This window comes from Miniopterus schreibersii (genome assembly GCF_964146895.1).
Source record: "Miniopterus schreibersii genome assembly, chromosome: 3".
Taxonomy (NCBI): domain Eukaryota; kingdom Metazoa; phylum Chordata; class Mammalia; order Chiroptera; family Miniopteridae; genus Miniopterus; species Miniopterus schreibersii.
The window spans coordinates 67,306,486-67,332,605 of NC_138103.1; the positions used below are offsets into that span (position 1 = coordinate 67,306,486).

Here is a 26,120-nt window from a genome sequence, read left to right on the forward strand (position 1 = left end):
GTCTTAACAATTCTGATGTATGAGTTTGACAGGAACAGAAAAGATAAGTAACCTAACCATGGTCACACAGTTACTAACCTTCTGAAGGGCAATAATTGGAAGTGAAGTGGATTAAGTTATGCCAGTCTAAACAATTTGTATTGCAGTAAAGGGGAGTTCATGTAAGTTTTGGAACTGAAGGTTCAGCGAGATTAATATGTAAGATAAGTAAGCAAATATGCTTAATAAGTAAATAAGATTATGTAAGTTATGAAATAAAAAGCAGAAGACACTAGAAATAAGGTTATTAAGTTTCTCAGGAATCCAGGAACCTGTAATTTAATTGGAGTAATTGAAAGTAGAAGAGGAGCCACATTTAAGGGTTCTATATGAAGGGAAGATGACTAGGAGTTGGTCATGGGCTATAAAGATTGAGAAGGAACCCTCAGGTATTGGGTATTCCTATGAATATAGTAGGTGTCTTCACAATTTTATTCAGCCACTTAAATAACAGGCAAAGAAACTGAAGCTCAGAAAAGTAAAATAACTTGTCAAAATTTCTCACACAACTGGTAAAGTAGTTGAAACTCTGATTTTGTATCCACTACTCTGTCCATACAGAACACAAACTCTCAGTCAGGTTTGAGTCTAAAAGACTGCAGAAGTCAAGGAAATGGGAACATAGGGAGACAGTGCACCTTAAGAGAGGAGGTGAATTGAGTTTTGTATGTAAGAATCATTATTTCAACTTGCAGTCTAAGTGGTGGTGAGTCACAGGGAGTTGAAAAATAAGGAAATGGTGATTAGGGAGCCCTTAGGAAAGAATGAGTTAAATTGCCAGCAGGGATCTCTCAGGGAGGGGTTGTAATGATGGGACTAAGAAGATTTAAGACCTGAATCATCTCAAACATGTTGAATTAGGGAACAGGAAAGTAAAGATTTTTCAATGGGTAGAGAGCTTGAGTCAATGCAGTGTGTATATTTATAACAGTCCATTTTGAATTAATTTTTGGCAGACAGTTCTGGAATTGTCTATATTTAAAACCCCCAGAACATGAAAATATGCAAATTCAAGAATTCCCATAGAGGTTACATTTCTGCCATTGAAAGTTTATTGATTGTGCTCTTCAGTGTACAGCAAAACTTTAGCAACACAGAAACCATTTATAAATACTAGAAACAGATAACGCAAGTATGTTTTTGAAGAACCAGTTTTGTATTTGTATTATTACTTTTAGGTTTGAAACAGCCCTAGCTGCTTTGGCTCAGTGGTTAGAGCGTTGGCCTGCGGTCTGAGGGGTTCCAGGTTCGATTTTGTCCAAGGGCACGTACCTGGGTTGCAGGCTCAATCCCCGACCCCAACCCATTTGAGAGGCAACCAAACAATGTGTCTCTTTCACATCGGTGTTTCTCTCCCTCTCTCTCTCCCCCTTTCCCTTCCACTCTCTGAAAAGCAATGGAAAAAGTATCCTCGGGTGAGGATTAAAAAAAGAAAGAAAAATGAAAAATAGATCTTCAGAGAAACTTGTAGAATGAATTAACTATTTTAAATATGAAATGTGGAGGAAATAATGAAGTTGATAATAGACTTACCAAAGATTAATGGTCTAGTACTTGACTTTCATGTAGTTATGAACATCATAAATTTTCATATAGGAATAACTTAAAACAAATACAGTTTTGGCCATGATTAGCTTCATACTTCTATTGATTTAGAAGGTTTCATGCAGTGCTTGGTGTAGGAGAATGAGAGACTATATAACCAAACTCTCTTTTTTTCATAATTTTTTTTTTTTAATCCTCATCTGAGGATATTTTTTCCATCACTTTTCAGAGTGAGTAGAAAGGAGGGAGGGGAGAGAGGGAGAGAGAGAGCCATCAATTAGTTGCCTCCCAAATGGGCCCCGACCAGGGCAGGGATTCGAGCCTGCAACCAAGATACGTTCCCTTGACCAGGAATCAAACCTGGGACCCTTTAGACCTCGGGTTGATGCTCTAACCACTGAGCAACTGGCTAGGGCCCAGACTTACTTTTCTGTTGAATATGTTAATTGTAGCAGGGACCAAAACAATTTAAGTGTCTTGAGGTGGTGAGGAAGGGAAGATGAAAGCACACAAAGAACAAAGTATACTTTTTGAAATTAATTTTTTTAACAGGATTACATTGGATTAATAACATATAGATTTCAGGTATACATCATTATAATTCAATATTTGTATACTCTATTGCATGCTCACCACCCAAAAAAATCTAATTTCTGTCCTTTACCATATATTCAACCTCTTTTATCCATTTCTCCCTCCCACCACCTCCCTTCCCCTCTGGTAACCACCATTCTGTTATCTGTATCTGAGTTTGTTTTTGTTTTGTTAATTCATTTGTTACTTTTTTGTTTTATATTCCACATGAGTGAAATCATATGGTTTTTGTCCTTTTCTATTCCACCTGATTTATTTCACTTAGCTTAGTACCCTCAAGATCTATCCATGTTCTCAGAACGGCAATATTTCATTTTTTATGGCTAAGTAGTAGTACACACACACCTTTATCCATTCTTTCATCAATGGACACTTAGGTTGTGTCCATATCTTGGTATTGTAAGAAATACTGCAGTGAACATAGAGGTACATATATCTTTTCAAATTAGTGTTGTCATATTTGGATAAATACCCAGAACAGGAATTGCTGGACCATATGGTAGCTCCATTCTTAATTTTTTGAAAAACCTCCATACTGTTTTCCATAGTGGCTGCGCCAATTTACAATCTCGCCAACAGTGCCCGAGGGTTCCCTTTTCTCCACATCCTCTATAACACTTGTTATTTTTTGTCTTTTTGATAACAGCCATTCTAATGGGTATGGGGTAATACCTCATTGTGGTTTTGATTGTATTGCCCTAATAATTGGTGGTGGTGAACATCTTTTCCTATGCCTATTGGCTATCTGTATGTCATCTTGGAAAAAATGTCTATTTAAATCCTCTGTCCATTTTTTAATCGGATTGTTTTTGTTGTTGTTGAGTTGTGTAAGTTTTGTATATATTTTGGATATTAACCCTTTTTTGGAAGTATCACTGGCAAATATCTTTACCATTTGGTTGGTTGCCTTGTTTTGTTGGTTTCCTTTGCTGTGTAGAGGCAAAGCAGAATTTTAAACTGAAATCTGCTTCTATTTTATTCCTTAAATGTTAGGAGAAAATATAATTTATTTACTTTATATATATTTTATAAAAATTATTGAAAATCATTATACAGTCTAGAAAATACCAGCTTTCCACTTTTTATAATCATTTTTACTATTTATAATTATGTTAGAACTTTTCACATTTTGGTTTTAAAATTAGATTGATTGTTGTTTCAGAAAGTTTGGATTTCTAAAATACCGACTTGTTATTTTTGTTCCCCCCCAACCCCTCCTCTCTCCTACTCCCAGTGGACAAACTACATTCATGGGTGGCAGGATCGTTGGGTCGTTATGAAAAATAATACTTTGAGTTACTACAAATCTGAAGACGAGACAGAGTATGGCTGCAGAGGATCCATTTGTCTTAGCAAGGCTGTCATCACGGTAAGTTTCCGTTTTCCTTCATTAAACAAATACTTATTGAGCAACTATACACTAGGAACTATTCTAGGTACTTGGTATACATCTGTGAACAAAATGGGTAAAGATCCTTGCCCTTATGGAGTATATAGTCTAATACTTTTTTCCATAAAGCTATTTTAGAAAAACCCTAACTATAGGTTCTTTCTGGCTTTTTATGATTTTTCCCCCTAATATTTTACAGATGTCTTACCTTTATCCAATTTAATACCTTTTAAAAGAATGACTCACCTTTACTGAGTAATCTACTTGGTTTACATTCAACTAAATTTATAAGAAACAAATTTTTTTTGTACTTGTATTTCATACACTTACATAATGTTTAATTAAGTTATGTAAGAAGTGCAACAAGTAAACTGGCATAAACAGGTTTGGGAACAACCAACTGACCTGTTACATGTATATCTCAACTAGTGGGATCAGAAATACCTGAATACTCTAAAAATGGCATACTAGTTGAGAGTGGTCAACATGCCTTGGCATATTTAATAAAGGGCAAAAAAAAAGTGCCGGTTAAGGCAAGTCAATTAAGGTAGCATTTGTAGTTAAATTCTGAAAGTGGGTATGTTAAAACTTAATCATAGATTTTACTAATACATTCAAAGAGAATTCACATTATGATAGACTTTATATTGCTTATAAAAGTAAAAAGCACTTTGGATCTGTGTTGATATCTAAATCTGACATATGTTTATTTTATACATTTAAGAAAAATCTTACAGTATTTTTCCATCATTTTTCATACATTCTGCCCCCTTTGGATATTCCAAGTTTGAAACAAAAGCTTAGTTGAATATTGAGATAGAAAAACTTATAGAGGAATTGTTTGGAACTGTTAAGAATGAAAGTACTACTCCCCATTCTTAGGGACAATTTTAAAGAAATATTTTGAGCCCGGCCGGTATGGCTCCGTGGTTGAGCATAGACCTGGAGGTCACGGTTCAATTCCCAGTCAGGGCACATGTTCAGGTTTCGGGCTTGATCCCCAGTGGGGGGCTTGCAGGAGGCTGATGGATAGTTCTCTCTTAACGTTGATGTTTCTATCTCTCCCCCCTTCCTCTCTCTGAAATCAATGAAAAAAATATTTAAATATATATGTTTTGAATGTAAATGCTCAGTATTTATTTTGTCTGTTATATGGTACATTATAGTGTATTTTGAAATTGTACCTAGTTTATTATTTTGGGGTTTATTTCTCCTAAGGTAGAACATTATTCATGCTAGAAGACAGAATAGTGAATAGAAACATACTTTCTTGAAGTGTCTTTCCTAGATTTCTCCTTTCCTTCCTTTTGCATATTGTCACTTGTTAGTTACAATGCTTGACTCTGAAAATAATATGTTGATGGTTGATGCGAAAATAGGAAGGAATGAAATTTTATCTTCATTGTTTACTAAGTAGTAGTACTCCCAGAGTACCATGCTAGTTTATGTAGAGTTAAATATAGTTGTCTTATCCTGAATTATGGATGATGATAAGAGAGCATGGCTTATTTGGGGAAACAGAAATTTTTGATAAACATTTACATTGCATCTGCTCGGGGAAAAACAGTGTGTTCTTTGTAGATTTGTTATATTTGCATGCAGAACTTTCTTCTTTCTTTTTTTTTTTGGAATTTGTATAAAAATTTATTCAAGCCAAACTGACAATACATGCCAGGGAGGAACATCTCCAATGTTCCCTGAGAAGAACAGTTTTGCAGCTTCTTTTATGCATTTGAAATTAGGGAAAGTAAGGAAGATTCCATGGCAGTGGAGGTGAGAGAAAGCAAGGCAGGAGTTGGATTACAGGATAGTTAACAAGATTATATGCTCTCTTGAGTGTGGTTATTATTTCAAAGGTGAGTTAACCTAGAGGCACAGCAACAATGGACAGGCTTACTTAAGGTAAAGGTAAACCTTTTACTAAAGAAGTAGTATGTCTTGGGCATGCCTACCCACCATGACCTTCCTAGTTAGGAATTTATAATCAAATCACCTGTGAGGTTTGTTCCTTTCCCCTCCCTCCCTCTCTCTCTCTTTCTTTCCTTCTTTCTTTCCCCTTCCCCTTCCCCTTCCCCTTCCCCTTCCCCTTCCCCTTCCCCTTCCCCTTCCCCTTCCCCTTCCCCTTCCCCTTCCCCTTCCCCTTCCCCTTCCCCTTCCCCTTCCCCTTCCCCTCCCTCCTTTCCTTCCTTCCTTTCAGAATAGTTTATTGATTTTTAGAGAGGAATGGAGAGGGAGAGAGAAATATCAATGTGAGAGCACAACATCCATCAGCTCCTCACCAGGGATGGAGCCTGAAACCTGGGCATTTGCCCTGATCAGGCATCGACACCCAACCGAGCTACACTGGCCAGTCCAGAGGTTACTTTCTATAGAATCCCTTTTTCGTCCAGTTTCCCCTTAGTCATAAATCAGTCTGAAGGATGCATTGATGACTAATCTTTTGGTCAAATAGAGTGGTCTCACAGTGCTAGGAAGGCTCATTCCTAGAAAGTCTCATCAAGGGCGTCTTGATCTGTTGACCACTGGGGATGGAGCAATACCCTAACCACAGGATCTGCATTAAGTCCAGTTTTTTCCCCAAAAAGAGAAGGGCAAATGGAGGGCATCAGGTTGTTACTGGCATTAGGGTTTTGGGGTTCACCAAGATAAAAATCAAGAGGAAATCTTAGAGAAATTTCCAGACAGATTTTTATTAAGCTTATGCTCAAGCACAAGGGAGGCAGCACAGGGTAAAGGAAGGTTCTCTAAACTGGCTCAAGAGTCTGGCTCTGGCTGCTTTTATAAGTTGGGGACAAAGAGGGCTTGTGCAAAAAGGTGGGCTTGTGGAATTTTCCACATGGAGTTGGAGAAGCAAGCAGAAGTGAGGTAAAATTCTGCCTTTTGGGGGGCAGGGCATGCAGGGAGTGGAACGGTGGTAACATTCTTATGGTTGGCTTATCAGTGTTTCTTCTGGCTACCTGGGGTCCTTGGGATCAGACAAGGGGCAGTGGGGTGATGTCAGCTCTGCAGTTTTTTTTATCCAGTATTCTTGGGATCCTGAGCCCAAGTCTCTATGCTGTCTCAAGATTTTAATGGCCTTTCATAATTATTATTGTGACTAATATAATTAGCAGTCAGGTAAAGATAACCAAGCAAAATGTTTCCTGAATTCAATATCTATCTGTAGATATACAGGCCTTGTTGATATCTTGGGATAGTTTTCTGCCTCTGGTGTTGGTGGCTTCTTGTCTTCAAGGAGTCTTTGATATCTGTCAGACAGGAGTAAGGTGTCCATTCGCAGTTAGGTGCCTGATAAGGTCCTGTCCAATGAGGTTGAAGAGAGTCTTTTATTTAGTGCCCTTATGCACCTTGAGAATTTTCTAAGGACAGCTCAAATAAAGTCATGACTTCCTATGTAGAGCAAGGAGACCCAAAATTCTGAGAGAAACTCACCCAGGTTCACCTGATGTGTAGTGGGGAGCTGGTGGGGCACAAAGGGCCCTTGCTTGTACCTAGCACTGGTTCAGGTTCATGGAGTGGTCCTGGGTGGGCTTCTTTGGAATCCTGCTGACTATGCCAAGTAAATGTCAGTGTAAAAAACGTGCAAATCCGTAAAGAATTTTTATGTTTATTTGACCCAAACTCAGGACATATGCCAGGGAGCAAGATTTCAAATGCTCCTCCAGAACTTTCACTGTGGTACATTGTCAAAGAAATGGGCAGGAAAGTGAAACAATTTGAAAACTTTTTTTACCCTCACCCAGGGATATGTTTATTGATTTTTGGAGAGAGAGGAATGGGGACAGGGGAGAGAAGAGAGAGAGAGACATTGACCTGTTACCTCCTGTTTTCACCCCTACTGGGGATCGAACCCAAAACCTTTTGGTGTGTACTCCAGTCAACTGAGCTACCCCGCCAGGGCAATTCCTGGTAGAAGTACTCACTGGACTAAGTAGTAGAGAAGGTAAAAAGGTCAGTGAGATAGTAGAATCTGAGTGGTACTCATAGATACAATGAAACAGGTGGTAGGGAGAAATACAAGCATTTATATTTCTGAATTCCTTCAACTTTTGCCTGTGGGCTTCCAGGTTCATTGTTACATATTTGAAGGAAATAACAAAATATAACTGAATTCAGTGAACTTCTCAAGAATGAAGTTTACAAATAGAATATGTACTTGAGCTAAATTTTTTAAATGTATTACTAATTCCTGTTAAATAGGCATGCTTTGCTTGTCTTAAATATGACCTCCTGTATATATCACCTCATCTCTGAAGACAGAAATAAATATCAATGTTGAATTTGCTCACATAACACCTTATGAAATTGATATATGCAGAAATCTGACTTGAAGAGTTGTGACTTCACTGTAACCATTAATATATTATACATGTTGGTTAACTTCACTTTTATTTAGTTTAATAATTAAGTCATTCTTAATTTATTCAAATCATGTTCTTTGGCCATATGATATTAAATTGGGTGAAGTACTTTCAAGGAACAAAGTATTTCCTAGGAGAATTTGTTACCTGAAAGTAATTCTTAATGTGAAGAAATTGGAAGTGAGTGAGAAGGAAAACAGTACTTTTTCACTTTGTGAAAAATGAGCTATCTGTGTGTAGAATATGTTTGTAGAAAGAAAGTTGAATTTCTCAATTATTATAGTTTAATAGTCATTTGCTTTAGACTTGGTCCCTGCTAAAATATTTGCCGTATGCTAGGTGTTCAATATATGTTTGTTATATTTCTTTAATCAAAAGCAAGGTTTATGGAGTATTTAAACAGTTCTTTACTTTTAAATTTTTATTTTTATTTTTTTTAAATATATCTTTATTGATTTCAGAGAGAGGAAAGAAGAGGGAGAGAGAGGTAGAAACATCAATGGTGAGAGAGTCATTGATCAGCTGCCTCCTGCATGCCCCCAGCTGGAGATCGAGCCCTCAACCCGGGCATGTGCCCTGACTGGGAATCAAACCACGATCTCCTGGATCCTAGGTCAACGCTCAACCGCTGAGCCATGCCTGGCTGGGCTAAATTTTTATTTTTAAATAAAATGCCCATGGTAAGAATATAATCCATGGCATGAAAAGGTTTAAAAGTAAATGCTTCTGTTTACTCTTAGTCCTGCACTCAAATAACCAAAATTAAATTTCTGGTCTGTCCTTCCAGAAAATTTGAATGCCTATATAAGCCTTTATTTGTTTATATCCTTTATTTTCATTTACACCAATAGTACCATATCTTATTTGCCCCTTCCCTATTCTTAGATAATGTCTAATTTTGCATTACTACAAACATTGTTGGAACAAACACATATTTTTAAATTTCTGTGTAGATTTTGTCAAATATGCCCTTTCAAAAAAGTACTAATTTTCACTCCTAACAATAGCGTGTGTTTCTATTTCTTCATATCCTCAAGTATTTGAAGAAGTTGGGTTTTGGCAAGTGTTAAAATATTTGTCAAACTGCTAGATGAAAATGGTATCTTATTATTTTAAATTGCATTTTTTACTCGTGAAGCATTGAGTAACTTCATATGTTTATAACCCTTTTATATTGTTTTTTCCTCTTCTAATTGTTTGTTCATCTCTTTTCTTGTTGATTTGTAGAAGCTCTTTATATCATGGTAATCGACCATTTGTCATATCTGTTGCAAATATTTTTTACCCCCTGTTGTCATTTGTCTATTTCTTCTTGTTTTATAGTCTTTTTAAGCCTTTCAGAAATTTAAAATTTTTACATACTCTTATTGAACTTTTCCTTTATGACTTCTGCATTTAGTTTAGATAGGCATTTCCCCCCTCAAAGACTATTACTCTAAATAAATGTAGCTATGTTTTCACGTACAATTTACATTTGAATTTTGAGTCTCTGGGAATTATTTTACTGTAAAGAGTGATGTGGGGATTTAGCTTTTAATTTTTTTCCAGATGACTAACCATGTATTGTAATATTATTAATTGAATAATTCACCTTTTCCCTACTGGTTTGAAATGTCAACTTGATATATATTACATTCCTAAGTGTATTTGAAGTTGTTTCTGGACTCTCTTCTTTTCAATTGGTTTGTCTCTTCCCTTTTTTTGTACCATGTTTAAAATTATATTGCTAATATTTCATCAACCAATTTCTTAAACTGCTAATGATCCTTTTGTGAAGCTAAAAGAAGTGGTTTATTTGCAGTTACTAAAATTAGAAAACATTTTGGGAATTAGGTAGGTAGAGATTTTTAGTTTCATGGAAATAAATAGTAATGTCTTTAGAATTGATATGCCTAAATTCAGTAGTCCCAAATCTCACCTTAGGCATCTGAATTTATATATCTAATATCTTGTAGAAATTCTTAGTTACCAAAAAAATGGAATTTCTGTTATTCTTAGCATAGGTTGGTTATTCACCAATTTCATATTTTCAGAAGTAACACTGAAAGAGAATAAAAATGTTTATTGCTAGATTAAAAAGAAAAAGCCAAATGCATTTAGGTAAGTAGGGTTCAGAAGAGCAGTAGTTGAAAGATCCTGAAATTAAAGAAGCCAATAGAGATGTAGAAGCAAGGGAAAAAAGTGTTCAAAATGTTAGAGAACCATAAAAAATGAAAAATATTTGAAAGTGCCCAATAAAGAGTAGTCAAATCTAAAAGATTTTTGAATGCGGAGTTGTAAAGTAAAAAGTTATGCTATGGAATTATGTTAAGCAAATTGGATATCACCAAAGATGAGTAGTGCCTTAAATAATCATTATATAAGGAACTACAGATTAGTGAGAAATCCACGTGTGCAATTTTGCTATATTGAACTGTATTAGGAAGAACCGAAGGAAAGAAAGAGATACGCAACAAGTAAAAGCACTAGATAAGATACTAGTTGATAATTCTTACTTATTTGCCAGTGAATTTCTAAAAAATTTAGAATCTTATACTAGTAAGATTTATGCTTTGAGAAACTAATAATATCTGTTCAGCTGTTCATTTGGAAATATCTTTCATCTGTAGATAACTTGAATGAAACTTGAATAATGTAACTCAAATAATTTGAATATAGTAGGAAATATTTAAAATAGTTTGGAAGAGGAAAAATCTTTAAAGAGATACCTGTTGAAATGTTTAAGTAACTGACCCAAAATTATATAATTACAAAGTGTATTCATTTGCTAGAGTTGCTATAACAAAGTACCACAAACTGGGTGATTTAAAGAACAAATTTATTGTCTCACAATTCTGGAGGTTAGCAGGCTGGGATCAAGGTGTTGTCAGAGTTGGTTCCTTCTGTTGCTTTTGGAGTTCCTTGGCTTATGAATGTATCACCCCAATCTCTCCATTCATGTTCACACAGCATTCTCCCTATCTGTGTTATCTGTCCAAATTTTCCCCATTTTATAAGGACACCAGTCATATTGGAATAGGAGCCTATTCTACTCCAGTGTGATTTCATCCTAATTACACCTCCAACTACCCAGTTTCCAAGTAAAGTTACATTATAAGATAACACAGGGTTAGGTCTTTAACATATAAATTTGTGAGCACACAATTAAACCTGTAACACAAAGTATCAGAGTTAAGAGTAGAACCCACGTCCCTGGCCAGATAGCTCAGTTGGTTCGAGTGTTGTCCCAATACATCAAGGTTGCAGTTTGATCCCTGGTCAGAACACATACAAGAAGCAACCAATGTAATGCATAAATAAGTGGAACAATATAGTGATGTTTCTCTCCCCCAACACACATACTTCCTCTCTCTCTCTCTCTCTCTCTCAAATCAGCAAATACAATTTTTTTTTAAAGTGTAACCCAAGTCTTCTGATTCCCATCTGGTGTTATTTTGTTGTGTCACCAAGCATAGGAAAAATGCATATTGATGCATTTTATTTTATGTAAGACTTGCAGGAGCACAACTGTTAAATATTTATAAAGCAACTCTTTAAAATTTGTGATTTACTATTAATGCCTTCTGTTAAAGCTCTAATAAATATGGTCTGTATTTTAGCATTCAGGTTTCCTTAATATAAGGAATACACATAATTTTCTACATTTGCCTGCTTGAAGTAGTTAGCAAGAGGCTTTTTTCCATAGTTTTTCCAAAGGTCTTTTAAGCTTCATATACACCAGTTTTTATTTAGTATTTTAATCTTAATTTCCAAAGTGCTTAAAATATTACTCAGGGGCTCTGAAGTCAAACCTGTGTTTAGATCTTGGCTCTGCCTCTTACAGCATAGAGGTACCTTTGGGCAGATTACTAAATTTCTCTGAGCTTCACCTTCCTTAACTGTTTAAAGATAGGGGACCAGGATCTAAGAATGGGATGATTGTGTGCATTAAACAAGATAACATAAAAACACTTGCACAGTTCTTGGCATGTAGGCAACTCAGATTTCTTTAGTTTTATGTTGTGAAATGTTTGTTTTGGAAATAAAGCCTGTTTTAAGAAAAAGAGAATAGGAGATGCTGGCAAAACCTTTTATTAAAGGGGATAAAGAAGCAGGTGACTATTAGAGCCAGATGTGTGGCATGTCATATTTGAACACATGCTCATGCATTTCCTATAAGCAAGTTCCTTCTACCAAGTGGTTCTATTTCACTATATATATATATATATATATATATATATATATATATATACATACACACACAAAATGGTTAACTTTTTATATGCTTTCTGTGTCTTCCTGACAGACTGTATTTTCCTTGTTCCAGTATTAAAGAGGCATGTTATATCTTTTTAAAAATCAGATTTGTTGACATAATTTATGTCCAATAAATTCACCCTTTTTAAGTGTATAGTTCTAGTTTTCACACATTAAACAGTCATGCAATCACTACAGTAATCAGGATATAGACACTTTCCATTACTCCAGAAAGTTCTCTCCTACCCTATTGTAGTCAGTTACTTCCCCAACCTCTGGCAGCTACTGCTACAGTTTAGCCTTTTCCCAAATGTTACATAAATGCAATCATACAGTATCTATGTCTAGCTATTCATCTAGTGTAAAGTTTCGGGAGTCATCCATGTTGCTGTATCCCCAACTTGTTCCTTTTTATTACTAAGCACTATCCCACTGTATAAATGGACCACAGGTGTATTATTTTGTTATGGTTTTGTGTTTTGTTAATCCTCACCTAAGGATATTTTTTCCATTGATTTTTAGAGAGAGTGGGGGTAGGGAGGAGGAGGGGAGAGAGACACATCGATTAGTTGCCTCCTGCACATGACCCAACCAGGGCTGGAGATTTGAACCTGCAACCCAGATACATGCCCTTGACTGGGAATCGAACCTGAGACCCTTCAGTGTGCAGGTCAACACTAACCACTGAGCAACAGCGGCCAGGGCTAGACAACAGTTGTTTATCCATTCACCACTTAATGAATATGTATTTGTTTCCAATTTTGTACTACCATAAGTAAAACTGCTATAAACATTCACATATAGGTTGTGTAAATATACTTTTTTCTTTTTAAAAAATTTGTGTTTTTTTGAGTGTACATTTATTAAAGCTGGGAACAGTGAAACAAGGAAGGGCTTAGGATAGAAGAGGCAACAGGAGAGAGACTAAGCGAGGCTGCTTTGGCTTTCTAGAAATGTTGTAGGAAAAAAGTGAGCCAAGGTGGGGCTTCTGTCAGCTTACTGGAGAGTCAGAGAAAAGGGGGGCCTTAGGAACAGGTTCAGCATGTTAGCCTGGAAGAGCTGCCACTGCCCATTGCTCCCCTGGTTGTGAGTCTCATGGCATCCATTAGAGTTTAGGAGATGCATGCCTGTGGGGGAAGGAGAGGGAGAAGGGAAAGGAGGGGTCAGGCTCCCTGGAGGGTACTCCCTAGAGCACCCCCATTTTTATTTTTCTTGGATAGATACCTAGGAATGGGATTCCCAGGTTGTATGGTAAATGTACATTTAACTCTATAAGAAACTGCCAAAACTGGTTTCCAAAGTGGCAGTACCATTTTATATTCCTACACCAATGAGAATTCTAGTTGCTTAACATTTTTGTCAAAACTTGCTTTTTTTTTTAAATCTTAACATTTCTAGCAGGTGTATAGTGATTTCGCATTGTGGTGTCAGTTTGCATTTTCCTAAATATGTTATACATCTTTTCATTTGCTTGCTACTTATATCTCTTTGGTGATACGTCTTTTCAAATCTTTTGTTTCTCTTTTTTTAATATTGAGTTATTAAAGTTCTTTATATATTCCATATACCACAGTATTTATCAGACTATGTTTTTTATAGTCAGATGTGTTTGGCAGATATTTTCTGCCAACCTATCAGGTTGATTTTTGTCACTTATAATCAGAAAAACATATTTGAGTGTATATTTTGCTGACTTTTTGCTCTGAATTCTTAGGAGCCCCTGAAGGCTATTTATTTTCTAGTATAGTTTGCAAAGATACTAACATTATTATTGGTTATTTGTACAGAGGCAACATTTCTCAGTTTTTGTGTGTGTGTTTTTGTTTTTTTTTAAATATATCTTTATTGATTTCAGAAAGAGGAAAGGAGAGGGAGAGAGAGATATAGAAACATCAATGATGAGAGAGTCATTGATCGGCTGCCTCCTGCACACCCCAGACTGGGAATCGAACCCCTATCGCCTGGATCCTAGGTTGACGCTCAACCACTGAGCCATGCCCGGCCAGGCTTTCAGGTTTTTTTAAATTTTTTAGTTTGGGTTTACAGTAGCACACTCTTGTTTAATTAAAGCAACAAAGACTTAGACTTTAAATTACCTCCTAACAACTCATCATGTAATGAATTCACCAGGGAAGTTGTATTGTTGTTGAGCTTCTTCATAGGAGTGAGTGCTGTGACCTTTCTCCCTGCTTCACTGAAGGAAGAGAAACCGTGGCTGGTAGAGAATGAGATATTCTCTCAGTCTCAGAGTTAGACTACATATTACCCAACAATTATTTCTTTTAAAATTGTATTTTCCCACTATTCAGGATTCATCACTTTTAAAAGATCACTTAATAAATTGACTATAAGAAACCTAGAGACCAAGAAACCAGTTGAAGGTCATCCAGAAATTAAGGTGATCTCTAAAGTGATAATGTCTTGAGGATGGGAGACAGGGTTGGGTAATGATTCCTGGAAACTTAACATGTAAGCCCAGTTTCATAAAGTGAGTTTTCTCCTGTTATGTAAGAAATCAAGTGGTTTCATTTGGTTTTTTAAAAATTAAGATATTCATTTGGGTAAAGATACAACTATTTTATCTCCTTGCCCATGAAAAGAGTAGTAAAGAAATTTTTAAAAATTTTAAGCCAAAATGGGAGAACAGGTGAGACAATAGAAGATAGCATTGTAGAAGCTGGAAAATGTATAGACAAGTGGTAAGTGAGTTAGTATATCTAAGAAACTCAAATCCTAAGCAACCAGTTTCAAAAGCTTACAGGTAAATTTACATCATAATCACATAATACTTTAGCAGTACCAGACATGAATTGAAATAAGAATTCGGGGATGGAAGTTGTTTAAGATAAGGAGGATACATTGAATACCAGTTTAGAAAGCAGTCAGATCCCCAGATTTTTATTCCCCCACTTTGGGCAGTTGGGTGATTGACCCACCCCTAACCTCACAAAAAATGGGAGGTTTATTCTATAGAGAAGATTAAATAGTGGTCTCTGGGCTAGAGGTTGGGAGAATAGGCACTAGAAACACTTGAAAACAAAGAATCATATTGAATAGAGATGGGGAATTAAGGTAAGTAAACAAAATTGATACTGAGACCTCACTTTACCCCATCTGTCTCATCTCAAGAGTTTTAATATTTGAACAGCAGGAGCATCAGGAAGAGAGAACAGAGAAGAAAGGAATCACCAATAAAAGAATATAAGAGAAATTCATAGAAATAAAGGACATGAGCTTTCATATTGGAAGGGCAAGGGAAGGTCCAGCATGAGATGAAAAAGACCCATATTAAAGACATCATTGTGGCGAGTCAGACAACTGGAAAGAAAGGTGATTCTGGATGTTTCCAGAGGGAAAAACTGATCACAACAAAGGATAAGGATTCAGAATGACTGGATTTCTAAAGAACACGGGAAGCTAAAATGCAGTGGGCCATGCCTTCATTTTTCTGAAGAAGAATTATTTTCAACACTGAATTCTGTTACCTGTTCAAACTACTCAGCATGTATAAGGGCAGATAAAATTATTTTAAAATACATTGGTCTCAAAAAATTTACTCGTAGCTTTTAAAAATATCTCATTTTATAGGTACACACTCAGATATCTACAGATGAAGTGGTATGTTTTAAATCTGCTTCAAAATAATCCACTTGGGATGGTGTATGGGGTGTATGTGTATAGATGAAATGAGTGAACTTGAGTTAATAACTGTCAAAGCTGAATAACAGTATGTGGAGTTCATTATTCTATTTTTTATTTTTGCATATATTTGAAAATTCCCATAATGAAAAGTAAAAAACACACAAACATTAACAAACACTTCTTTCAGAAAATGTGCTCTATCAAAACAAGGAAGTATTAAATAAGAAAGGAAGATTTGGCAGAGGACATTGCTCTCAAAGTGATCTCCAGGCTAGTAGCATCAATATTAGCTGTGAACTTGTTAGAAATGCAAATTCTCAGGTCTAGCCCCAGACTTAAGGAATCAGAAACTCTGGGTAATGAGGTCCAGCATTCTCTCTTAACAAACCTTCAAGTGATTTTGATGCATGCTAAAGTTTGAGAACCATTCTTCTAAAGCAAGGAAAATAGCTGTGCTCAAATAAAGAATGGATATTACTCATGATTTATTCTAGCTCATTTTCTTAACTTCTTACCCTCAGGACTTTGATAGTTGATCTGACATTTAAATGAATGGCGTCATTATACATAATGGCAGAGAAATCGCTATTAGTTGTGCTATTGGTGCCAGCAATCTGAATAGACAATGGATGTAAAAGATTCAGACTTTGGGAAACTGTTAAGTATAGTGATTGTCTCAGAAATTGAATAACTGGGGAGAAGAGATGAACATCCCTATACCAACCTGGCTGCTTGTTTTTTTTGTTGTTGTTTATCCTCACCCAAGAATATTTTTTCCATTGTTTTTTTTAGAGAGAGGGGAAGGGAGGGGGAGAGACAGAAAAACATTGATGTGAGACAGACAAACAGAATGGTTGCCTTGGGAGATCCTGCAACTGAAATACATGCCCTTGACCGGAATCAAACCTGAGACCCTTCAGTCCCTGGGCCAACGCTCTAACCATTGAACCAAACCTGTCAGGGCATGGCTGCTTGTCTTAACTAGCACCTTGACATTCTATGCTAACTGGTCAGTGAATCCTCCATTATCGAGAAAAAATGTCTTTCCCCTCCTCCGCTATCAAAAGCCTGTCTTTCCTCTGGGCCCAACCTAGGCCACAACTTTTTTTTTGTAATTGTTGACTCTATTACAGATGTCCTTCCCTTTCCCCCCTTTTGTCTCCCTGCCCCCTGCCCTACTAGGCCTTCACCGCATTGTTGTCTGTGTCCATGGGCTCTGTAGATATGCATGTATATTCTTTGGTTGATCTCTTCCTATCTTCCCCGTCCTCCTCCCCTCTGCGATCTGTCAGTCTGTTCCATTTATCCATTAGGCCACACCTTTTTAATGAACTTCTCATCTTTTTGTCTTAACTACAAGATTTTTTTTAATGGACTGAGTAACTATTACATGGAAAGCGTTGTGCTTGTTATTTTACTTGTTACTTCCTTTAGTCCTCACAATAATCTCCTTATAGCCTACCTAACTAAATATTATCTTGTACTGTATATTTAACCTTTTCATATATGTGCTTTTGTCTTGTTTTTGCCGTTGATTCTTATTACAAGAGAAGTAGGAAAAGCCCACTCCAGTTTCAAGGTAGAAGAATTTACATTAGCTCAATGGTTCCCTAATTTCAGTATGCATCTAGAATTATATAGAAGGCTTGTTAAAACAAATTCCTGGTATATTTTCAAGTTCTATGTAAAAGTAGATCTTTTTTTGGAAGAGATAAATATTTTCAAGTTACTCAATTGTTTTTACTGTTTAGAAGACTTGGAAAGAATCAGTTTTATATGCCAATTTAACATTGTTAAAATATGTTTTGGTTATAAAGTAATTATAATCAAAGAAGTTCTGGTAAAGTTCTGTAACATTTTAGTAGTGTTATTATTACACAAATATATATTTGGGACTCTGCCATCACATTATTTTGAATGAAGTTTCTTTCACTGGTTTATGATTCCCAGTGCCTAGTACAGTGCTTTCATAAAAGCCTATCAGTTGAATAATAGCAAATCTTTATATTTCAGGTATAGATTTGATTTTCAGAACTTGTCAGATTTTATTCAGAATTATTGAAGAATATGATTGAAGTTAAAGTTATTTTTGGCCAAAATATATTTTAGGCAGAGTATAACATCAAAATATGTTTATATTAATTTGCTTACTAAAACTCTTTTAGTCTGAAATAGTGCAGTTCTGTTGTAATAGGAAATGTAGTTGGATGCAGAAGTTTGCTTTTTATGACTCTTGGGACATGTAGGTGATCCTTTTCTTAACTGTAGGTCACTACCAGAAAAATTCCATAACAAGTCCACAAGAGGTTTGCAGAACATCATAGGAAAAGATTACAATTTGTTTTCACTAACTTTTAAATGAAATTTAGCATTATCTTTAATTAATGTAGACCAGTATCTCAATAATATTGTCACTATCTGTTACTTTTTCACCAACAAGTTATAATCAGATGTCATTACATATATTGCAGATATCTCAAAATATCACTACCTGCCACTAGATATTAATTTGTTAATCTTATATGTTTGCTTTATACCTCTGAAAACATTGTTCTGAAGGATCTGAAAGTTTCATCAGATTTGCACAGGAGTGTGTGAATTCCCTTGCATTACACAGAGCTGCAGAGAACCTTTTTTCTAGCATTAGAATTTTGTTTTATTTCAATTTATTATTGATGTCTTCAAGTAATTTAAGATAAAATACTATCTAAATTTCTAAAATGCAATGAAGTATTTCATATCCAGTGAAGAAAAGGGGGAATGCATTGTACTATCTCCTCTCCCAGATTTCAGGCTCTCTCCTATGTTGTAAGGTTTTTCATGGTCTGCCTTCCTGTTTTTGTTCATCTTCACCCAATGATATTTTTTTCCATTAATTTTTATTTTTTTAAATATATCCTTATTGATTTCAGAGAGGAAGGGAGACAGAGAGAGAGAGAGATAGAAACATCAATGATGAGAGAGTCATTGATCGAGCCCGCAACCCGGGCATGTGCCCTGACTGGGAATCGAACCCCAATCGCCTGGATCCTAGGTCAGTGCTCAACCGCTGAGCCACGCCTGGCCGGGCTCCATTAATTTTTAGGGAGAGTGGAAGGAGAGAGGAGTGGGAGACAGAAAATTGATGTGAGAGAGACACATTGATCGGTTGCCTCCAGTAGCCCTAACTGGGCCAGGGATCAAGCCTGCAACCAAGGTATGTGGCTGGAGCTGGAATTGAACCTGGAACCCTTCAGTCTGCGGGCTGAGCCAAACTAGCCAGGGTGGCCTGCCTTCTTAAACCTCATCTCTCAGCGGACTCCCTCTCACTGTCACCTCCAGTCATGCTATATACCTCTTTCAGATTCTTGTCCAGGCTTGCTCTTTCCTGCTCTAGATCTCTACATGTGCTTTTTTTTTTAATCCTTTCCTGAGGATATGCTTTGAGAGAGAAACATCGATGTGAGAGAGAAACATCAATAGGTTACCTTCCGTATGTGCCCCAACGTGGGATTGACCTACGACCCTGGTATGTGCCCTGACCTGGAATCAACCAGCAACTTTTCCAAGCACAGGGAGACGCTCAACCAACTGAGCCACTCAGCTGGGCACATGCTGAGTGTTCTTCCTTTCTTTCCTCCTCTGTTCATTTCATCTTCTTGGCTGAGGTATTAGTTCTTGGAAGATTCCCCTGACTGGGTTACTTCCTTCTGTTATAGGCTTTCTCAACATGGTGTACCTTTCTTAACTATGGCTCGTTACAGTTGAAGTGACCAAATTTCGTGTGCGATGATTTGGTCAATGTGATCTCTGCAAAGTTAAGGACCATCCCTGTTCATCTCACCATTATATTCTCGGTGCCTTGAATAGTGCTTGGTAAATCATAGGTGTTCATAAATATGTCATTGGTTGGTTGTTTACATAGATAAATAAAATGAATGATTTAGATTATGATTGTTGAGTAGAAATATAATATGAGTCACAAATGCAGGGATGGCAGTAGGAAAACAGAATCAGACAGCGTTAGGAGGTTATTATAAATAATCCAGGTGAGAGATGATAGTGATTTGGACCAGAGTAGTAATGGTAGAGATTATGAGAAATGATTGGATTCCAGATTCATTTTGAAGGTAGAGCTGACAAGTTTGCAGATTTGCTGATGGATTCCTTATCGGGTGTGAAAAATGAGGAGTCAGATGATTTCAGGTCTAAGCAATTGCTAGTTACCATTTACGAAAGTTTAGAAGCCTGTAAGAGAAGTTTGGGGAGGGAGGCAAATCAGATCTGTTTTAGATATGTTGAGATGTGTCTTAGGCATTCAAGAGAAAATAATAGAGGAGGCAACTGAGTAAAAGTCTAGAGGTCAAGGAAGAGGGCCTTTTGATTTTTCTACTATTTATGGTGCAGTCTTTTCTATAATGATTGGCGAAATGGTGATTTTTCAACTCTACCAGCTCCTTCCACATTTATCAGCACTTTTATCTTTTAACAAAAGTATTACATGTGATTTATAGAAAAATGTATAGGTAAGCAAATTAAGGCAATTAGCTCCAATAGAATTTAAAGGTAATTACTGTTAATCTTTCATACACTAACTTTATTAAAATTGCTGTATAATATTCCATGGAGTACATATTCTATTCATGTTTTTTGTTTGTTTTGGGGTTTTTTGGTACTTACTGTTACTGAAATGAACTTCTGTGAACTTATCTGAGATATATACCATTATGATCAGGACATGGGGGTAAACAACAACAAAAAATCAGAAATTTTACGAAATAACCTAAAGAATTTTAAAGAATATGCTGGGAGAGATTTTGGTTGTACTGCAGTTCAGGTTGAGTGGGATGTAGTTTCCTGGAAGTACAACTTAGTAGAAAACTTAATTATACTATATTTTTTCTAAAGAAAAACTATTGCTGTATCATATACAGACTTTCAACTGCCCTACTTTCAGCCCCATTTGCACCTTCTGTGTATTAATGAGTTACTGGTGAGCTACAACAAAACAGATGAGTCTTGAAATTGTTATACTGAAATAAAGCAGTGAGGCATAAAGGAATACGTATTATCTGATTCCATTTGCATAAATTTATTTTAAAAATGCAAACAATATTATAGTGAAAGAAGCCAGATCCTTGGGCTGCTTAGAACAGTAAGCTGATTAGTTATTTACTTGGTTTTTCAGATAGTGTATATGCTTCCCTTCCTCTAAGAAGCTTTTCTCAATAACTGGACTATATTCTTAAGATTCCTAAATATTTGGCATTCAGTTAAATTTATAGTCATTATTGTATTTATGAGTATTAAATGTCCCTTATGTATTTCTATGTTGATAATTACTGAACCAGGGTATGCATTGTCTTGTTTTTCCCTTTTGCATCGTTCTAATACACTCTTGCCTCCCACCATAGTCCTGACTCTGATGCCAGCACATAGTGATTTAGAAAATGTTTAATTTGTATACGTTAGCCAGTCAGAACTGTGATTTGTTGTCTTAACCTTAAAAGAAATTGTTTTGAAGGCTAAAGAACATTGTGAAGTTATATTACTTTTGCTAAATAAACTGATGAAGAGATAAAAGATTGATGCTGTTAAGGGGGAAGAGAATAAACAGTAAGCCCTGGAAATGCAATGTGTAGATTTTCTTCAGCAAATAAGTTTACTGTTACATTGATGGCTCTCTCTGTACTCCATCCGGTAGACTAAGACGTGGCATATGTGATGTGATCCTGTCATATTTTAATTCATTTATTGAGCAAAAACAAGAATATAAGATACTAATTTTATATATTCTTGTGAATAATGTAAAGCACTAAACCAAATAGTTGACGTTTTCAGTAAATGGTTACATTTTGATGCAGGCAGTTTCCTCTAACATAGGTCTGATGTAATGTTCATTTTATCTTTGCTTTTCATTGAAAGCTCTCCTGTCTGTTACTATCAGACATATAAAAGCCTAGACGTTCATTTGAGATACTTAGAAGGAAATTTTAACTTTATTTTGTGATAGAATATAAAAGTACCTTGCCTATAAAATGTAGTGAAATCAAACTCTTCATGATGAGAACTTACTTTTGAATAATGGAGGCAGGAAAAAAGTAATAAATGTCTTTCCTAAGACTTATTTTGGATCTTTTTTATTGTGCTTTCAGTAGTGTTCCCATTAGTTAAGCTAACTGAAAGCATTTGATGAAAAATACTCGCTCTTTTTTTGAAATATGTTTGTAGTTTGTGTCAACTCATTTGTAGGAATGGTGAATGAAATTTAGTGTTTGGTAACTATGTCCTTGAGTTACTTGAGTAGAAAAACAAAAGAATAACAAGAGTGTCTCACCAGCCAGAATGGGTGTGTTTATGTTTTTGCTGTAGGTATGATACTTTTAAGAATATAATTAGTTTTGTTTTTCATTTTCTACTTTTTCTCCACAGCCTCACGATTTTGATGAATGTCGATTTGATATTAGTGTAAATGATAGTGTTTGGTATCTTCGTGCTCAGGATCCAGATCACAGACAGCAGTGGATAGACGCCATCGAACAGCACAAGGTAAGGTCTCCAATGTTTACCTGTCCATTTTGAAATATAACATGTGTTACTGAAAAGGTGTACATTGTTTTGGTGGTAAAATTAAAGCAGTACAAAAGTAAATTTTTGAAATAGTTTAATTTCTAAGGAAGTTTGTTATAAATATTTTTAATTGTTAACTAAAACAAAATATGCCCTTTTTAGTAAAACAAATCTTGATTTTTATATTTACGATTTGCTTCATAATAAATGCCATTTATATGATCTGGATAAAGGAATTTTTGAAATAACATTGGATTATAAAACCCTGATATTTAAAAACTTCAACGTTAGGGTCATTTCTAACCATTTGGTTAAATTCTTAGTGTAAACATTTGCAAATCATTTTTTTGTAAATATGAAGTTATCTGGTAATAAGCCTTTAAAAAGTCTTTTTTATATAAATATGTAAGCCACATTCTTATAACTTAAAGCTAGCCTTTGACTTCTGCTGTGAATAAGTGGTAAGTAGACTAAAGAAATAAACGATATTAAATCTGCATTATTAGCTTATTATGGTAAAACAAGGAACAAGGAAAGTTATCAATTTTCCATGCCACGCCTGAGTATGACTTCAGGGGAACTTTGCACTTGTTCACATACTTGTCTATACTTGTTCATTTGGGTTTCACAGAGTTGTAGTTGAAACACCTGTTTTGGTTGAGAGGCACAAAACAGGTACACACACATACACACACAAAGCAAGAAAAACTAGTCTGACCTGGGATATCACAGGCACATTCTTCCTGATATTGATCATGTGTTAGTTTTTATTGTGTGATTATTGATTCTGAATTTTTCCCAGCCTAAAGAAAACTGGCTGATGTCCATCTTTTTCTCTCTGTTTTAACTTGAGTATTATATTGGTTTAAAAATGTTTTGTGACCCTGGCTGGTGTGGCTCGGTTAGTTGGAGCGTCATCCTGTGCACCAAAGGGTCACAGGTTCAATTCCCAGTCGAAGCACATACCCAGGTTCAGGTTCAATCCCTAGTCGGGGCCCAAATAGGAGACAACCAATCGATGTTTCTCTCCCACATCGATTTTTCTCTCCCTCTCTCTAAAATAAAAAACAAAAATAAAAATTTTGTGAATCTTAATTATCTTGGTATTATTACTTGAGAAAAGAGTCTAAAAATGGAAAATAGTTTTCTGTTATTTGAATAGAGACGAGAATTCCAGAATCTCATTGCTTTGGAACCAGGCCTACCTGGAATCAGACACTACAGCCTCTGCAAAGTATAACATATGTGACCCTGGGTATAATAATTCACCTCTTAGTGTGTGTAAGGAATAGATACGATAGTATATGTAAAGTTACTTACCAGAGTAGCTGATATGTCTTCCCATTTATGACATAGTGGAAAAAAAGATGGGCTTTGGTGTTACAGCTAAATTCACTAAATTATACCATGTTGTTTTTGGATGAAGAATTCTTCATTCAGTGATAGTTGCTAACTGTGCACATAAGGAGAGTGGCCTAGTTTGTAAATTTAATCAGGGCCAGCCCTCTTAATGATTAAAAGATGTTATTAAGTAGAACTAATTTCTATATTTTTAACTGAGATGACTTTTAAAGGCTTAATCAGTTGACTTAGATTACAGGGCTAGATTTTTCTCTTTAATTAAGCATATTTTATTTTGTTTGTTTTTCTTAGTAAAGCCGAACCAGAATTTTTTGCATGCTTCCAGTTCATATTTTCTTTTTGAGTGAAGATATATACATGAAGCGTGTATTTTTTCCATATCATTGATTTCTTTGTGTCTTTGAACAATGGATAGATAAAATCTTTGGTTCTTTTTCAGAGCACTGTGACTTAAGCTGAGATAACAGATTTGTGGTGAATTTAAGTTCTTAGAAAAAACATTCAACAGTAGGGTTCCAGATACATTGTAAACATTTTCTTTCTGATTTCTAAAGATAGTTTATTCATAGACAAGAAAGGAGGAATAGTCGTTATTCTTATTAATATTTAATTATTTAATTTTAATGTAAAATATGTGATGTGCCAACTAAGCAATAAATATATCAGTGAAAATTTAAATTGCATGTGAATTGTAAAAATAAATTGTTTGAGTTACTAAACTAACATATAGGAGAGAGAAAATTCAAATACTATCACCAAATATAATCAGCAACATTTTCTTTTTTTCCATAAACCAGGAATAAGGAGATAGTGAGGCGATGTTTTCTAATTCATTCTTCAGTATCACTAAAGAATATTGAATGTGGAACCTAAATTTATTAATTTTACTATTTAAGCATGCTTTGCTGTATTGCTTTTCAAAATTAATATCAAATTGTTAAGGCATGATGATGATGATAGGAGCTCTGCTGTTTATTGAGGATCACCAAGTACTATGTATTGTTTGTACATCATGTGCTTTATTTTCTCCCTACTATCCTGAGAGGCGAGGGAAGTATTGTTTTACAGAAGAGAAAACTGAGGTTTAGATTAAAATTAAGTAGTTTGCCTGAGAATATACTACCTTTTAGTTCATGGATTCTTAGGATTTAATTTTATGTTGGTTCTGCCTTCTATCATTTACCATTGATAGACTCTGAATGTTTGAAAGTAGTTTCTACAAGTTTACCTCCTGCGGTTAGAGTGCATATTATCTGAGTTCTACCATATTTATGCAAGACAAATATGAACTCTTTCTGCCCATGGGTTGTCAAAAAGAGCATTTTATTGTATTAATTAGTGTTTGAATACTGGATTCTGGGGGTCTGACAAATATGGGATTGAATTCTGGCACTGTTACTTAATAGCTGTGTGACACTGGTAAGTTACTTAAAGAAGGAAAGTTGACAGTATGCAGTGTGTGCACCACTACCCCCAAACAAAAACAAGCAAGCAAAATTACCCAGTTACAATAAATCAAGAGTGTTGTACTTTAAAGTTGACCATCATTCCAACTCATTTAATTCATAGTTACTTCCTCATTGCCCCACCTGTCCTTATGATGGTTGGACAGGACACTTGGAATAGTGGTTCTGTCTTTTTCTCTTTTAATGTCATCAGATGGACCTTCATTGTCTTTTTTTGCTATTGACAGGTTTGAGTAATTTTCAGTATTTGGAAGAAGTTCGAGGTTTCTGTTTTCCTTCCCAGGAGGCCCTTATGGTCATTATAATAATCTCTGTGTATTAGTGTCCGTCCCCCCCTTCCTTTCTCCCCCCACACACCACCACACACAACACACAACACACAACACACACACACACACACCACCACCACCACCACCACCACCACCACCACCCCCCCCCCCCCAGCAGTTCTATCTTACAGGACCTCTGTAACAATAATATGATGATAAGGATAGCTAACATTTGAAAATTGATGTATGCCAGATAGGGAAATAAACACTTTGTATACATTATTTCATTTTACTCTCACAGTGTTATGAGTTTAACATTATTATCCTATTTTTACAGATTAGGAAATTGAGACATAGGTTAAGTAACTTGTCCAAGGTCAAACTGCTAATTAGTGAAGGAGCCAGCATTTAGACCCAGGTCTGTCTGACCTAAGAACCAGAGCTTTTGGCCAGCAAGCACTTCTGCCATCCTATAAGTATGTATTTATTTGAAATATATTTTGTTGACTTAAATCATGGGCTTCTTGAATCACAATATTCTCATTTTTAAATGTTCTTTATATCTCTAGTGTTTATTTTAAACCATAAGCTCCTAAAAGTTTCAGTTTATCAACTTCTTTATAGTAATCAGCAAAGCATTGAGCACATAAAATTTCCAGTTGAACTA

General features: G+C 35.6%; 1 protein-coding gene across 2 annotated transcripts in view; it reads left to right on the forward strand.

Moving 5' to 3' along the window:
- Nucleotides 1-26,120, forward strand: part of CERT1 (ceramide transporter 1) — a 91,247-nt gene that overhangs the window by 3,409 nt on the left and 61,718 nt on the right. For both annotated transcript variants that reach the window (XM_081131803.1, XM_081131804.1), the window contains exons 2-3: nucleotides 3,413-3,547; nucleotides 22,219-22,335. In XM_081131803.1, coding sequence (XP_080987929.1) covers nucleotides 3,413-3,547; nucleotides 22,219-22,335 — 252 coding nt within the window. The remainder of the gene's footprint in view (nucleotides 1-3,412; nucleotides 3,548-22,218; nucleotides 22,336-26,120) is intronic.